The sequence below is a fragment of the Mesoplodon mirus genome (assembly GCF_964341445.2).
Source record: "Mesoplodon mirus genome assembly, chromosome: 8".
In the NCBI taxonomy this organism is placed as follows: Eukaryota; Metazoa; Chordata; class Mammalia; order Artiodactyla; family Ziphiidae; genus Mesoplodon; species Mesoplodon mirus.
In genome coordinates this window covers 85,969,339-85,986,182 of record NC_138984.1, presented here as the reverse complement: position 1 = coordinate 85,986,182, position 16,844 = coordinate 85,969,339, and the positions used below count along the sequence as shown (strand labels likewise).

At 37.2% G+C, this 16,844-nt stretch overlaps 1 protein-coding gene across 1 annotated transcript in view; it reads left to right on the top strand.

The window, feature by feature from the left end:
- METTL8 (methyltransferase 8, tRNA N3-cytidine) overlaps positions 1–16,844 on the top strand; it is an 89,313-nt gene that overhangs the window by 48,615 nt on the left and 23,854 nt on the right. The window contains exons 3-4 of the mRNA XM_082631549.1: positions 6,642–6,733; positions 16,154–16,524. Of these exons, the coding sequence (XP_082487675.1) occupies positions 6,642–6,733; positions 16,154–16,524 (463 nt within the window). The remainder of the gene's footprint in view (positions 1–6,641; positions 6,734–16,153; positions 16,525–16,844) is intronic.

Here is a 16,844-nt window from a genome sequence, read left to right as displayed (position 1 = left end):
GGTGGAAACAACCTTTCCAAAATCCTAATTTTTGCTTGAAAGCACAAAATTTATCTTTGACAGCAAATACTTTTTCTTTTCTTAAAGTGATAGGCTCATTTTGTTTACTTTTAAGATGCCGAATACTCAAGTCTGAATAGCTATAGTTTGTCTACAGTTGCTCTTTCAAGTAAAAATAGCATTCCATGAAAAAAGCATATAATTTAGTTCACAATGCAAACAATCATACAAGTACTTTTCTACAAGTCAGTCATCAGACTTCAGTGTGCAGCTTTTTGCATGCGTCCCATTTTGTCATATAGAATATTAAAAATATATTTACTGAAGGGTGATATATTATCCTCCTCCTTCACATGCTAAAAGTTTTGACTATCTGGTGGACATTATGGATGATATGTGGAATCTGGATTATGTTGTCTTCCTTTAAAGGTGTTGAGGTTTTTTTCCTGGCAAGTGGTTAAGTTATTGCCAAATCTTAGTCAAGTCAGATTTAATTTTAGGTTCTGTTCAGGTGAAATTATTTTGATATTTTTCTAGCGTGCTTCTTATTCCTATAGCGTGGCATATCTGGGGTCTTAACTGAATGCCTGAAGTGTCCAGAGAGGTCTCTCCATTCTGGCTTAGCCAGAACTCCAGTCTCTTCAAGCACTGCACTGCACTGCCTATGCAGACTTCAGGGGCCCTCCCCTTTGTCCAACCCCCTCTTGTTCAGTATTCTGCTGCACAAAGTCTCACCATCTCAGCAGCGCTGAACCTTGATTTCTGCCTTCTCAACTCACAAAACTGCCACTCAGTGAGTCAGCCAGGCTCTGCTTGGGCTCTACCTCTGCAGCACAGTCTAGAACATGTCCCAGACAGAAAGCCAGGGTACGTGTGGGAGCTGACCTTTTGCGTTTCTCTTCTTTTAAGGATCACAGTCCTGTGCTGTCTGAAGTGTAGTCCAGTGCCTAAAAGCAATTGCTTTATATACTATTTTATCCAGTTTTATTATTGTTTATAGCAGAAGGATAAGCCTATTTCTAGGTACTCTGTCATGGTGCAAATCACAAGTCCTATACAGCAGTTTTAAGCCATAATTATGAATATTTTGTAGCTGTGTAGAAGAGTGTTTGTATGTGTGTGTGTATCGACAAATACAGGAAGGGAACTTGAAAAATTAAGAACTGTTAACTGATTAGGATATTTAAACGAAAGGTAAGACTTCTTCTCTTTAACTTTTTCTATTAATATAATTTTAACTATGTAATAAAATGACTTTGTTATGGAATTAAAGATTACTGAAATAGTTTTAAGGTGAAATTAATAAACTTTATTTCTTCCTTTTACCTAACAATATTTTATTTTTAATTCACTAGGCACCTAATACACTTGTTAAATTTGTCTTTAAATTTTCTTCTATAATGACACTTTTTCATGCACAGTAAATGACCAAGACAAAAACATTTTATCTGTGTAACTTACACTGGGTACTTTGGTTTATATCGGATTGTTAAAAATTATAATAGGAAGTGACACCACATTCAGCAGTTTTCTGTAAGTAGGAACCTCAGAAACATTAGTACCCAAGCTAAATGATTGGGGAGAGAGTGTGTGTGTTTTAACTTTTCCAAACCAAATGCATGATTATTTAGACTGTTATTGCCATCAACTTAAAGCTAAAGCAAGGAATCATCATTCAATTGTGCTATACATATAGAAGGAATATGAAATCACACACACATGCAGACATATGAACTGAAGTCATAGGACTCATGGCCACTCCAAAATTATGAACTAATTCTACTAGCCTTGGTGTGAAAATTTCTTTTTTTTTTTAACATCTTTATTGGAGTATAATTGCTTTACAATGGTGTGTTAGTTTCTGCTTTATAACAAAGTGAATCAGTTATACATACACATATGTTCCCATATCTCTTCCCTCTTGCGTCTCCCTCCCTCCCACCCTCCCTATCCCACCATGCTAGGTGGTCACAAAGCACCGAGTTGATCTCCCTGTGCTATGCGGCTGCTTCCCGCTAGCTAGCTATTTTATGTTCGGTAATGTATATATGTCCATGCCACTCTCTCACTTTGTCACAGCTTACCCTTCCCCCTCCCCATATCCTCAAGTCCATTCTCTAGTAGGTCTGTGTCTTTATTCCCATCTTGCCCCTAGGTTCTTCATGACCTTTTTTTTTTTCTTAGATTCCATATGTGTATGTGTTAGCATACGGTATCTGTTTTTCTCTTTCTGACTTACTTCACTCTGTATGACAGACTCTAGGTCCATCCACCTCACTACAAATAACTCAATTTCGTTTCTTTTTATGGCTGAGTAATATTCCATTGTATATATGTGCCACATCTTCTTTACCCATTCATTCGATGATGGACACTTAGGTTGTTTCCATCTCCGGGCTATTGTAAATAGGGCTGCTATGAACATTTTGGTACATGACTCTTTTTGAATTATGGTTTTCTCAGGGTATATGCCCAGTAGTGGGATTGCTGGGTCGTATGGTAGTTCTATTTTTAGTTTTTTAAGGAACCTCCATACTGTTCTCCATAGTGGCTGTATCAATTTACATTCCCACCAACAGTGCAAGAGAGTTAACTTTTCTCCACACCCTCTCCAGCACTTATTGTTTCTAGATTTTTTTATGATGGCCATTCTGACTGGTGTGAGATGATATCTCATTGTAGTTTTGATTTGCATTTCTCTAATGATTAATAATGTTGAGCATTCTTTCATGTGTTTGTTGGCAATCTGTATATCTTCTTTGGAGAAATGTCTATTTAGGTCTTCTGCCCATTTTTGGATTGGGTTGTTTGTTTTTTTGATATTGAGCTGCATGAGCTGCTTGTAAATTTTGGAGATTAATCCTTTGTCAGTTGCTTCATTTGCAAATATTTTCTCCCATTCTGAGGGTTGTCTTTTTGTCTTGTTTATGGTTTCCTTTGCTGTGCAAAAGCTTTTAAGTTTCATTAGGTCCCATTTGTTTATTTTTGTTTTTATTTCCATTGCTCTAGGATGTGGGTCAAAAAGGATCTTGCTGTGATTTATGTCATAGAGTGTTCTGCCTATGTTTTCCTCTAAGAGTTTGATAGTATCTGGCCTTACATTTAGGTCTTTAATCCATTTTGAGTTTATTTTTTTATTTTATTTTTTTCAAGAAGATGTTGGGGGTAGGCATTTATTTATTTATTTATTTATTTATTTATTTATTTATTTATTTATGCTGTGTTGGGTCTTCATTTCTGTGCAAGGGCTTTCTCTAGTTGTGGCAAGCGGGGGCCACTCTTCATCGCGGTGCGCGGGCCTCTCACTATCGTGGCCTCTCTTGTTGCGGAGCACAGGCTCCAGACGCGCAGGCTCAGTAGTTATGGCTCACGGGCCTAGTTGCTCCGCAGCATGTGGGATCTTCCCAGACCAGGGCTCGAACCCGTGTCCCCTGCATTAGCAGGCAGATTCTCAACCACTGTGCCACCAGGGAAGCCCCTTGAGTTTATTTTTGTGTATGGTGTTAGAGAGTGTTCTAATTTCATACTTTTACATGTACCTGTCCAGTTTTCCCAGCACCACTTATTGAAGAGGCTGTCTTTTCTCCACTGTATATTCTTGCCTTCTTTATCAAAGATAAGGTGACCATATGTACATGGGTTTATCTCTGGGCTTTCTGTCCTGTTCCATTGATCTATATTTCTGTTTTTGTGCCAGTACCATACTGTCTTGATTACTGTAGCTTTGTAGTATACTAAAAATCCTATCTTTTATTTTTAAGATTTTTCTCAAATTCAAGTTTTCAGGAAAAATATTCAGCATATTTTATATTTTCTTCTCAATTCTCTCTCTTTTTTTTTTTTTTTTTTGTGTGTGTGTGTGTGGTATGCAGGCCTCTCACTGTTGTGGCCTCTCCCGTTGCGGAGCACAGGCTCTGGATGCGCAGGCTCAGCGGCCATGGCTCACGGGCCCAGCCACTCCACAGCATGTGGGATCTTCCCAGACTGGGGCACGAACCTGTGTCCCCTGCATCGGCAGGCGGACTCTCAACCACTGCGCCACCAGGGAAGCCCTCAATTCTCTTTTTTTAAGAAAACATATATTCTTTTTTATTATAAAGATTGCTGGGTTTTCCCCCAAGAAGGATAGCATAACGTTTTAATGACCATTGTTATATGTCTTAAACATGCAGTATAGTTTTTTTATAAATATGGTTTTTAGAAAGATTATCTCTAGTTGAAGCAGCTTTACAATATTAAGGATATTTTTAGGCAGTTACTCTTAATTCCGCTATTCTACTATAATTGTTTTTATTTCACCCAGTGTGTATATTATTTTGTATAGTTGTGATTATAATACATATACAGTTTGGGGATCTGTTGTTTTAACCTCATGCTATTTCATATATACTTCTCCATATTGTTGCATAAACTTCATATCTATCATTTTAAATGTCTGTATAATATTCCTTTGAGTTACCATACTTTTTCTATTATCCTATCACTGAGGTTGTTTCCAGTTTTTTGCTATTATATTTGGTATTCCAGTAAATACTGTTGTACAGATACTTCTCTGTACAGAACTTCTCTGGGGTTTTTTTTTAGTGGCTTCGTTACAATAAATTCCCAGAGTATAATTTGCAAGTCAAACAGTATGAACCATTTTCTTCCTTCAGTAGTGGTGGTGGTGGTGGTGGTTGTTAAATACCTGATTATTTTCAGTTTGTTTGTTAGGTGTCTCTATGCTTAAATTCTATTGTAATTGTATTTGTTACTTATAAACCTGAATGATTCTTATTGCTGTCTGTTGGGTTTGGATATACATGAATCAGACTCTTCTAATATAAGAACGTCCATAAAGCAGCTGGTCTGGAGGAAGTCCCCATAAATACAGTAGAAACATTTTTTAGGTTTCTATGGGAATTCTGTAACTATATAGTGGAAAATCTGTTCTCTTGAGGCTAAGGGTATAATATCCCCCTCACCTAGCAGTTAAGAAAATGAAGCAACATAAAAAACAGTATAAGGAAGTTAGAGCAATTTAAGAAATAACTAAATCTATTAAATACTCAGGAAGAAGCAAGTTAAACTAACAGTTTAAAACAAATGCGTAAGGGTGAAAACCATATACGCTCTCTTTGTCTCAGAGCTTGATTTTTTTACAGGGAAATGGACTGTTCTATTTTCCTTGTTATATTTTTTAGAAATTCATAGATGAGAAACTTGTCCCCAGCCTTAGTAATACTATTTTTTCAATAAGTGATTTATTGCCTTTAACATCATAACTGTCATATAATAATATTCTTTATATATTTATAGGTACAGAATATAAAATGTAGTTACCAGCTCCAAGTTATATATGTGACTGCTCACATATATTAAAATAAGTCAAAGCAAAAATTTGTTCTGATCTCATTCATTAAAGCAAGTGATAAAGCTGTTTAGTGATTATTTGGGTTGTAAATGATTGGGTTTTATTTGAAATAACAGTGGTTAAATTTTCATCTGTGAAACTCTGATTTTTACATTATTCATATACTTTTCCTGGGAACTTCAGTATACCAGTTTTGATCCTTCTTAAATGTAATTTCTCACCTTTCAGTGGTGTATTTATAGCCAGGTCACTGGAATATACCCTCTCATATCTGATTGCATAAACATGACTTAAAATAGTACCAAGCTCATCATCATTCCACCCAAAGCAACTCCTTATTCTGTCACTGTTGCCCGCACTTTCATCAGTACTCAGTTTTAATGCCTTGGAATCATTCCTGACTCTCATTCTTCTCCCTTCAATATCTAGTTAATCTCCAGATCATAACTATAGTTTTCTTTCATAGTGTCTCTCCCTGTACTCTGCCTTTCTGTTTCCCATTGCCACCACCTTAGTGCTGGGACTCATTACTCCCAGACGACTACAACAGACTTGAATTTTGGGTATGTGATTTCTTTATTGTTAAGAAAAATGGTTTATTCCAGGAAACTACATCACCTACTTATAGTTTTACCTATTGCAAAAAAAGAAACATAGACTTTGTAAGAACAAAGCAAAACAAAAATTACCTTTTTTCTATAAAGATGTTGCTTCTATTCCAAGAAAGATATTTTGGTGGCAGGAAATAATATTCTCTCATATAGAGTAAATTTTGAAACTGAAAATACTTATAGAAAGTGCCAGATCTTAGAAAGATGACCTTCTTATATACTATATCAAGTAGTCTATCATTTAAACATAAATGAATCCATATACAGAAATTAAGGCAGCTAATAAGAATAGTGCAAAAGGAGTATGAAAAAACTATTAAAGAATTCCCTGTTCATAAATTAACAGAAAAGCAAATAAATTTAGCCTTAGAATGAAACACAGCAAACCATACCAGCACCCAGGTAAACATGCACCATGGTGCTCCTGGGACACCACTTCAGCAGTTATCTCCAGAAGGTGGCTGGGGCTTGCAACACACCCAGAGTTAGAAGAACCGTAGGCGCTCCAGGGTTGCACCAGCGCTGTCACAAGGAACATCTGACACAACGTATTCATTTGCCTGGGAATTTGTTTGTGTCATTTGCCTTTGACCTAGAATGAAAGAGGTATCCCTTATCACTCTTTTTCTGCCTTCTTCAATTATAAAGCATGTTTTATAATCTTCATTTTTTGAAAGGGATCACATGCAGTGGTCAAAAGAAGAAGAAGAAGCAGCCAGAAAAAAAGTAGAGGAAAACTCATCTGTGCAAGTCCTTCTGGAAGAGCAAGGTAAAACAACTACATGTTGTGTCTCCTGGAGCCTGGCTTTCCTGTTTGCCCTTCCACTGATTCAGTTCACACCTCAGTCTCTTTTCCTCCTAATTGTGCCACTACTTTAGAGAGTTCTTAGCTTCTACCTTTGCTAATCTACTTGTTCCTTTGGGAGAATTCCCAGTTATTCCAGTGTAGTGGAACCAAAGTTAAAGAAATAAATTATGTATTCACCCTATAAGTATAATCTCTTTCTATAGTCATATTATTGCTTTCTCTGGGAGATACTTAAGGGTGGCATTTCAAACAAGATATGAGAACATAATTTAAAATTTTTCCTTTGGTTATGCATCTTTTAGTATGCTGTTGTGCACTTGACCTGCTAGGAATATTCAACAGATTCAAAAACTTTGAGCAAAGAAGGTAAAGTCATATCAAAATGTTTCTGGTCTTTTATTGAACATAAAGTTTCAATAAGGATTTGAGGTACTTTTCTTAGAGGCCTTTGATATTTAGAGTTTAATTTAGGTAAGGCCTCGCCAACCTAAAAATGGCTTCTAAAGTATTGGCCTATGCTACAATCACAAAACCAGAAAATAACAAGTGTGGGTGAAGATGTGTAGAAATGAAGCCCTTATATGCCCTGTTAGAGTAATTATAAAATGGTACAACCTCTACTGAAAACAGTATGGAAGTTCCTCCAAAAATTAAAAATGGAACTACCATATCATGTAGCAGTCCCATCTCTGGGTATGTAGCCAGAAGAATTGAAAGGGTCTTGAAGAAATATTTGCACACCCATTTTCGTAGCAACACAATTCACCATAGCAAAAGGTAGAAGCAACCCAAATGTCCAACAGATAAATTGATAAACAAAATGTGGTCTTTTCATATGGAATATTATTCAGCCATAAAAAGAAATGGAATCCCTGTCACATGCTATCATCTGGATGAACCTTGAGGACATTATGTTAAATGAAATAAGCCAGTCACAAAAAGACAAATACTATATGATTCCACTTAGATGAGGTACCTAAAGTAGTCAGATTCATAGAAACAGAAATTAGAATGGTGGTTAGCAAGGGCTGAGGGGAGAGGGGGAAACACAGAGTTGTTGTTTAATGGGTATAGGGTTTCAGATTTGCAGGATGAAAAAGTTCTGGACACCTGTTTCACAACAATGTAAATATACTTAACACTACTGGGCTCTTCACTTAAAAATGGTTAAGATGGTAAATGTTATGTGTTTTTTACCACAAATTTTTTTTTCTAAAAAGCACACTAAAAAACATTAGACCTCTGTCCTTCTCAGTGCATAGCTGGGAACCGACAGGCAGTTGGCCCAACACTTACACTCTCTAGAGAGGATTTTCCTACCTTTTTTTTCTTCAATGATTTCTCCTCTAAAACAGGTTGATTTTTTTCTTTAAAAAACAACAAAAACAGCTTATTGAAGTACCAGATACCCATAGAAATGAACACAACTCATAAATTTTCATAAAGTTTTCATAAAACTCAGTGAATTTTCCCAACACCCACTTCAAGAAATAGAATATTACCAGTACCCCAGAAACTTCCTCATGCTCTGTCCCAATTACTTTCCCAAACCCCTAGGACTCTACAAACAGCAACCACTATTCTGGCTTCCAATACCGTAGGTTAGTTTTCCAGAAGAACTTGGTTGTGGTCATCGTCATTTCTCAGTCACTCATGTAGCACTGTCAGTGCACCCGTTAGATAGAGTGAGAGGCAGTAAACCATGGCCAGGGGCCACATCCAGCGCACTGCCTATTGTTATAAATAAAGATTTATTGGAACACATACTCATTTGTTAACATGGTCCATGGCTGCTCCTGAGCTACATCTACAGAGCTGAGTAGTTGCAACAGGGACCTTATGTAGCCCACACAGACTACTTACTGTCTGGCCCTTTACAGAAAAAGTTTGCCAACCCCTGAGATAGAATTCTGTTTCCAGATTGATCAGCTGTCCTGAAACTCCCCAGAGGAAGATGTTTGCATTCCTCTGTGCAAGCCAAGCTAGTGAAAAGCACTAGTCCCACTGGTAGTTAGCTATTGTTCTGGTGACTTTAGTCTACACCTGAGGCTAAAGTTTGAAGCAAAGGTAGCTGTTGCAACTTGAGCTAATGAGACAGCCCTCATGAGCTGCCCTTTGCCAGTGAAGGGGGCAGTGTGGCCCTGTCTTATCCTCTGGCATCATTTGTTATCCCTCAGAGCTAGTTTTCCTTCCTTACTGTAAGCATGAATATGTCCTGGAGGATAGACAAGAAAGAAGCGCACCTGATCCACAGTAGAACCATTCTATTTTTATGAGCTCCAGCCATGCAGTCCCAGAGTGGGATGTGGCCAGGGAGTGTTGGGGCTGGATTTGAGAGTGCATACCGGTGGCAGTTCTGCTCACAGATCAGCCCGCACTGCATTCCTTTGCAGGAACTCTGTCACACTGTTTCTGAGGAAGTATAATTTTGCTTCTTTGCCAGCAGCTGCACAGACATATTTTCCACATTACTCAAGCTTCTGCTAGTGGCCACCTGGATGTGACAGAGAGAGTCGAGCCTAAACAGAATTAAAAGATATCAGTCATCTTAATTCTTTTCCAGGAAGTTAAAAATTATCCACAGTATATTTCCTGAGAATATGAAAAACCAAGGATTTTTTTTTCATGCTCTTTTGAGTATTTCTGTTTAGAACATAAATAGATGAGCAGTTCTGATAATGTTCCCTTAAAGGGCTCTGTACGTGGCTGCCTATTTTGGCCTATTTATCTTAACAATGAACTTGAGTGGAGCTAATGAGGTTATTTTCAGGCCTTGGAAACCACAGTAAAGGAAAATGACAGTTCCCACAGAACCATAATGTGACTGAAATAGAAAGGTGGTGACTGGCCTTCCTCTATAGAAGCAGGAAAAGCAGACTGGAGAGGGCTGATGATACTGCTTTGAAGCATTTGGTTTGCTTATTAGCATGTGCATTCTGTTTCTGAGCAAGTTTTCTGGCCGCCGTGGAGAAACAACACAAAAGAGTTCATTTTAAAATGACTCAAAGTGATCAAGGCTTCTGCTGGGTCCCCTTTGCGTCCTACCTCCCCCCACCCCCCCGTAACACCACTCAGTGCAGTGGACTTCACACATGTCAGAGCACTGCTACAGGTAGAGGAACACACACAGTGAGGGTGACCCTTACATCACACTTAAGCAAGGTTGCACAGAGCAGCAGTTGAGGGTGGCAAAGAAAGAAAACTTCTGTCCTGAGGAACTATGTTGAGTGACAGGACATTACAGTGAGAGTAAATACCTACCCAGCCACCCAGTCCAGTCTCCACCAGGGATCATCGACCTGCTAGTCTGCAGAAGCCTAGGTGAGGCTTCTAATTGGATATCTAATGTCTCTGATGAATATGGGTCATGGTGAATAGGTCCGTTTAAAAGCTCTATTCCCAAACGTTGTGAAAACCCAAAGGAAGCTGTGACCCGGTTCTTCTCCCACTGCCCCTGTTAATCACCATCTCTTCTTATCCAGGAGGGTCCTAAGACTTTGAAAGAGCCAGTTTTCTCCCATCATAAAGTATTCCATTTGCAGAATAGTATACGGCATGAGCACTGTCTACTGATTTTATCTTACTTATTTTAATGCCACTGGGAGGAAATACTGGTTGTTCTCCCATGCTGGCCAACTCTCTGGCAAGTTTCTCTTGGTCTCTGTGTGTTCGTCTCTCCTGTCACTCCCATTTCCCATTTGTCACCTATTGTCTCAGCCTTTGGTGAGAACTGAAATCCGGAAACACCCCCACAATTCTGAAAATAAGAACTTATTCATCACAAATAAGACAGTCTTTTGCTGTACGATGGTTGACATATTCATTCCTGTGATTAAAATGTAAAGCATCCGGGCTCTCATTAGCAATATTTCTTTCAATTAGATGCCCAGATTAATGATTTTTAATTCCACATTTCCTTTTGGTAATTTATTTTAAATTTTATAATAGCTCAGATTTCTTTTTAAAGCAGGTTAATTCAGAGAAATGAGAAAGATACATTTGGCAATTTTTGAGTTAACATGATTATAATTTCCTAAAAACATCTCCAGTGTGTTACATCTCAGCTGGTAATTTAGCAAATGTAATGGGTTTTTAAAAGTTAATAACAAATGCAGCTGCTATTTTTACTTTAAAATACCCTTGTAAATAACTATCTACCTAGGATGTGTTATCTATGACAAGGAAAATAGTAAGAGAATTCCACTATACCTTCCTTTGTGAATACCTTACCACTTGAGAGTGTCCTATGTGAGAAAAAAAAATAGAGTAGCTAAAAGTTTTGTGTGCTGATAAATTTAGGATACTTGTTTGTAGGTCAGCTTTGGTTGTTAATTTCATACAGTGCTCTTAGAAGTATACTTTAAATTTCATAACTTTAAGAGTTTTCTTTTATTAGACAATTAACTTTATCAGTGACGTGGAAATTTCCAACTTTGAGAGCTCAGGTGTTTGTGTAACTGCTCTGCAAAAATAGCTTTAAATTGCCTTTTGTATAGGCAGGGTGGGAGGGAGGGAGATGCAAGAGGGAAGAGATATGGGAACATATGTATATGTATAACTGATTCACTTTGTTATAAAGCAGAAACTAACACACCATTGTAAAGCAATTATACTCCAATAAAGATGTTAAAAATGATAAAATAAATAAAATAAAATAGGGGCTTCCCTGGTGGCGCAGTGGTTGAGAGTCCGCCTGCCGATGCAGGGGACACGGGTTCGTGCTCTGGTCTGGGAAGATCCCACATGCCGCGGAGCGGCTGGGCCCGTGAGCCATGGCCGCTGGGCCTGTGCGTCCGGGGCCTGTGCGTCCGGAGCCTGTGCTCCGCAACGGAAGAGGCCACAACAGTGAGAGGCCCGCGTACCGCAAAAAAATAAATAAATAAATAAAATAAAAATAAATTGCTTTTTGTTACATTGCAACTTAGAATAAATTTTCATAATACATATTAATCATATCGTATATGTCAGATACATATAAATGGTTTAATTCAATTTCTTAGTCGTTATATTCAGTGTGATTCAGGGTGAATTCTGAATATTTAAGTATGGTTAGTGTGTCATAGTCCTTCTTCCCCTCAGCAGTATTGAATTTAATAAATAAATAATTGAGAAGTTGCTTCATCTGGCTGTGGTTAAACAGATCACTACATTCCTTTTACGGCTGTTGGCTGAGAGCAATTAACTCTGAATTGGCCACCTTGGAGAGTAAAGGGAAAATTTTCTCCTCCAAGAAAAATTGATCATTAATGTACCTGTTTAGAAAATCAGCTGGACAAGATGAAGACCAGATTTCTCTACACTATACTCTTTTATCATTATTGGCCTGAACTTGAGTTGAGTGAACCAGCAGGATTAAGCTAAATTTTTCACTCATGGTCAGAAAAGTTGCTCTTCCAATTCCCCTGTTATCACAGAGGAAATTGCAGTTCAGGAAATTAAATTATATGCTGGAGGTGTTTACCTTGTCTCATAGCCATAATTATGAGTTTGATTGAGCTTCCGTGGGGTCTCAGAAGCTGTTATACATTACTGGAAACTGTGGAGTTGCCAGAATTGATTGAAGGTACTGCTAAAAGCACAACTTTAAAAAGCAAAAAAAAAAAAGTTCCAGCTCATTAGCCTTTATCCCAGACTATCCTGTTTTGTTTCTGTTTTGTTGCTGTCCCACAAACCCATCTATTCTCATAGAGCATTTTATGTTCCTGTTGCTCATCATACAACCTTGCATAGTTTATTTTTTATATAATTCAAATGGGGTTTAATTAAGTCTGTTTTTCCGATCTGTCTTTATGTAGGTTCACTCCAATCAGCATTATTTTTACTATTTGGTTATACTTATTATAAGTCGTACTGAGGTTTTAATTTCAGCTTAATGCTTCATAATGAGAGGAAAGTAGAAAATCAGAAAAACATTATTTTCAGAGAGATTTTGGAGGGGGTTAATCTTGATTTTGTGTTAGGAAGGCAGTGTAGTATAATGGTTAAGAACATAAAGTCTGACAGAATTGGTTCAGGTCCTGGCTCTGCTGGGTGACCTTGGGCAAATTTTTTTATCCCCTCTGACCTTGAACTTCTTTGTCTGTAAATTGGAATAACATGTCTATCTGAGAGGTATTATTAGGATTAAATGGGAAAAAAATCCAAGTAACATTTGACATAGTGCCTGGCACAAAATAAACACTTAGTATGTACTATTGTGCTGCTGTTTATTGGTACAATGATTTATGTGATGTTTGGTTTTTTCCTCCTAATTCCTGAGTGGGAAATACTTGAAAAAGGCTTGAAAGCGTATATATTAGCAGACCTTGACCATCATCATTTAATAGTAATCAGATCCTTTTTAAAGATTGGATAAGCTAGGGTTGAATTTAGGTGTTTGATATATTTGGTACCTGAACCAGATTCTGGTCACCTCACTGAAGATTCATTTTCTTTATAAACTGTAGAAATTAAACAGTAGTACAGGCTCATATTTATGACAGCAATCTGATCCAAGATTTTGCAGTTTGTAGAACTGAATGTTTAATGTTCTCCATAAATTCATGGGATTTAATAGGAAAGTATGTAGACTTTTTAGAGCTTAAACATAGAGATACTGTAATTCAGGGGTCCGGCCCGTGGCCTGTTAGGAACCAGGCCGCACAGCAGGAGGTGAGCAACAGGGGAGTGAGCGAAGCTTCATCTGCCGCTCCCCATTGCTCCCCATTGCTCCCCATTGCTCCCCGTCGCTCGCATTACCTCCTGAACCATCACCCCCCACCCCCACCTCCGTGGAAAAATTGTCTTCCACAAAACTGGTTCCTGGTGCCAAAAAGGTTGGGGGTCGCTGCTCTAATTCAACCCCTCATCAAATGAGGAAACTCTTTGGGCAAGTAGAATGAAGAATTCAACCAAGATTCTTTATCTTCATGTAAGATGTAGATAAAACTTTGCAAAAGAAAGAACTACCTAATAATCGTTAAATTGTTACCAGCACTCCAAAATTCCATCTGATGGTTATAAATGAATATAAAATAAATTTTAGAGTTAAAGTCAGTGTATAGACCATTCTGTGTGAATATTTTCTCTTAATATTATTATCATTTTAATTACTACATAAGATTACTCTGTTTTGACATGCATGGTTTGCTTGGTCATTCCTATGTTGCTGAATGTTTATTTCCACTTTTTCTTATTATAAATAGCACTGCTATGAACATCTTTTCTTTCAAGTTACTTCCCTGCTGTCTATCTCTTCCCCTGCCAATTAATTCCGAGGGGAATATTCCCACAAATTAATCACTTATATTACATTCTAGTTACTTATAGTTAGGTTCAAACTCACTTCACAAGTAACTTGGTATTGGAAACTCAAATGCTAGAGATTTGACTAAATATAGGTCTTCTTAGGTGGGTCACTTTTTATTAAGCAGAAAAATCTTTTACCAGCATAGAGTGAGTTACAGAGAGTTCTTAAGGTAAAAGGAAGAAGAGAAGGTGCGAGAAGACCCTGGGGAAATTTGATGGTTTCCTAATTCCTCCTGAGTCTGATTTTCGGAATGTTGTTTTGTTTTCTTACACAGTATATCAGGTACACTCCAATTTTTAAAAGTAGAGATAGAACTATTTTAAAGATATACAGCATTTTTAGATTAGTGATAAATAGGCTTCCTCCCATTAGTGCAGATGAGAGCATGTTTTGGACTTCAACATCACATAATTCTTTTGTTACAGAGATCTACTTTCATTTCTCAGACCTTAAATACAGATGGGAGTTTCTGTCTTTCTAGCAGTCCTGCTGCCAGATACAGTTCAGCCCTGATGGGAAGGAAGTCTTGTGGCCAGATGGGTGGAGATCCATGGTACAAGGCCATAAAGATAAAAGTGGAAAGAAAAGAAAAAATATAAGGGCTTCAGGACAGGGTTCTGTAATAGAGACAAACCTGACTATAGGCAACTGCTTGTTCTGAGGGTAAGGGCTTCTTTAAAATTCTCAAAGAAATGAGTCTGTTGTTTTTAGTTTTAGTTTATTTTTGGAATAGATTGTAATTTCACATGGATCAAAATTCAAATGAGAATTCTTCCTCAAACCCTGGTCCCCAGCCACTCAGTTCCACTCTTTAGAGGCAACCAGTACTACTAATTATGTGATTATCCTTCCAGAAGTATTCTGCCCATATAGCAGTAAATACGTGTATATACATACATGACTGTTTTTCTGTGTATGTACACACATGTATTTTTTTTCTTCTTTTGTTTCTAATAAATAGTTGCATCATATACTTACTGTTCTACATTTTGCTTTCTCACCTAACATTAAGTCTTGAAAATTACTCTATATTAATGGAAGGTTTTTTAAATTTTTTGAAGGCACTTTAGAAATGTCACGTGTCTACACTGGGTGAAAGTAATTCCTAACCCAGGGATTAGGTCTGGTACATAATAGTATCCAAGAAATGTTTCTTGAGTGAGTGAGTGAGAAAGTGAGTGAATTAATGATTATACTAATTTAAGCTGCAGATAGAAAGAGGCAGAAAGCTAAGAACTGCCTGAAGGTCTGAGACTGCTGACCTAACCCTGATGCTGGGACCCAGGGTAATCGAAGGGATGACATCACAAAATGCATATCTCTTTTTAAATTGCATCAGAAATTCTCTTTAAGGCTTCATATTAGGAGATGTCAATAAGAAGAGGTGCCTCTGGAGGTGGGTGAAGAATGGAGTTACGGGATGGCCCCTAGACCCCAGGAGTCAGAACATACGGTCCTGCTTCTGCTGTGACCAGGCTCCAGGACCCGGATAAGTGGGTTCATTTCTCTGTGTGTCCTTTCTTCAAACGTGAAACAAGGGGGTTGGAGTAGATTATTTCAATGGACCGTTCTAGCTGTAAGGTTATGTCATTTATTATTCCACAATTTCCTGTTTGATTACCAGTTTGCACAGACGTTTGTCGTGTTGAAGCTGCATTTACAGAGACATGAAAAATGAGGTATCATTTCTCTAAGATAATAAAGAGCCTTACAGGTTATTGGTAAAAATGTGATCATTAAGATTTCAAGATTAGACTGTAGAAAGCAGTGTGCAATGATTATATTCCTCACAAAAATGTATTGGCTAAACTATTGAGACAGAAGCAGACTTACCAGGGTAAGCCCAAATACCCCACACATTGACACATTTTGTGAGGATTAATACTCTGTAGTTTTAACCTTTAAAAGGTTAAAAAAATCATAAAAATTATTATAATATTAAAGTTATTCAATAGTAAATATAATTGTTATAAATGAATAGTATATGTAATATATTTAACAGTATTTAATTATTAAATATAGTTATTAAAATAGTAGCTAATGATAAATATAATTCATAGTAAAATAAATCTTTTTTCTTCTCTTTATTTTAGTAAAGTATGAGAGTGAAGCTAGTAAATACTGGGACACATTTTATAAGATTCATAAGAATAAGTTTTTCAAAGATCGTAATTGGCTGTTGAGGGAATTTCCTGAAATTCTTCCAGTTGGTCAAAAACCTGAAGAGAAGGTAAAAGAATTATCATGGAATCATGTAAAAGTTCATGCTGCAAATTGTTTCTCAAGAATGCACTGCCCTACTATGCCTGAAGAAAAAAATCATAATAGAGAAAGTTCTGGCTCATCAGATGGTCAAAACAAAGCAGGATCTGATTTTTCCAACCTAGACTCCAAAGAACCCAGAAAAGGACCTCTGAAGACTGAATTGTTTCCTGGTAGCAGCGCCACTTTCAGAATCCTAGAGGTATGGTACTGCAGGGGCAAAAATTTTTTAATGTACATTCCATATTACTTTAATAACGATCCAGATTTTTTAGGGGGGAAATGATCAAATCTAACTATTAAATAAGTGTTCATATACTTTTGTGCATAAAAATTATTTAAGGGACTCATCTTTAATTAGTCAGGTTTTAAGTTTGTGATTTAAATTTTTTTTAATTTGTCTAATTTCTAACTTGAAGGAAGTTTTAAATACCAATAAAGTTTTAGCCTTAATTTCTATCTCTTTCTGTTATTACCTGCTTTTAGGTGAAATAGAAATAAGTGAAGTATGTAATTTGCTAT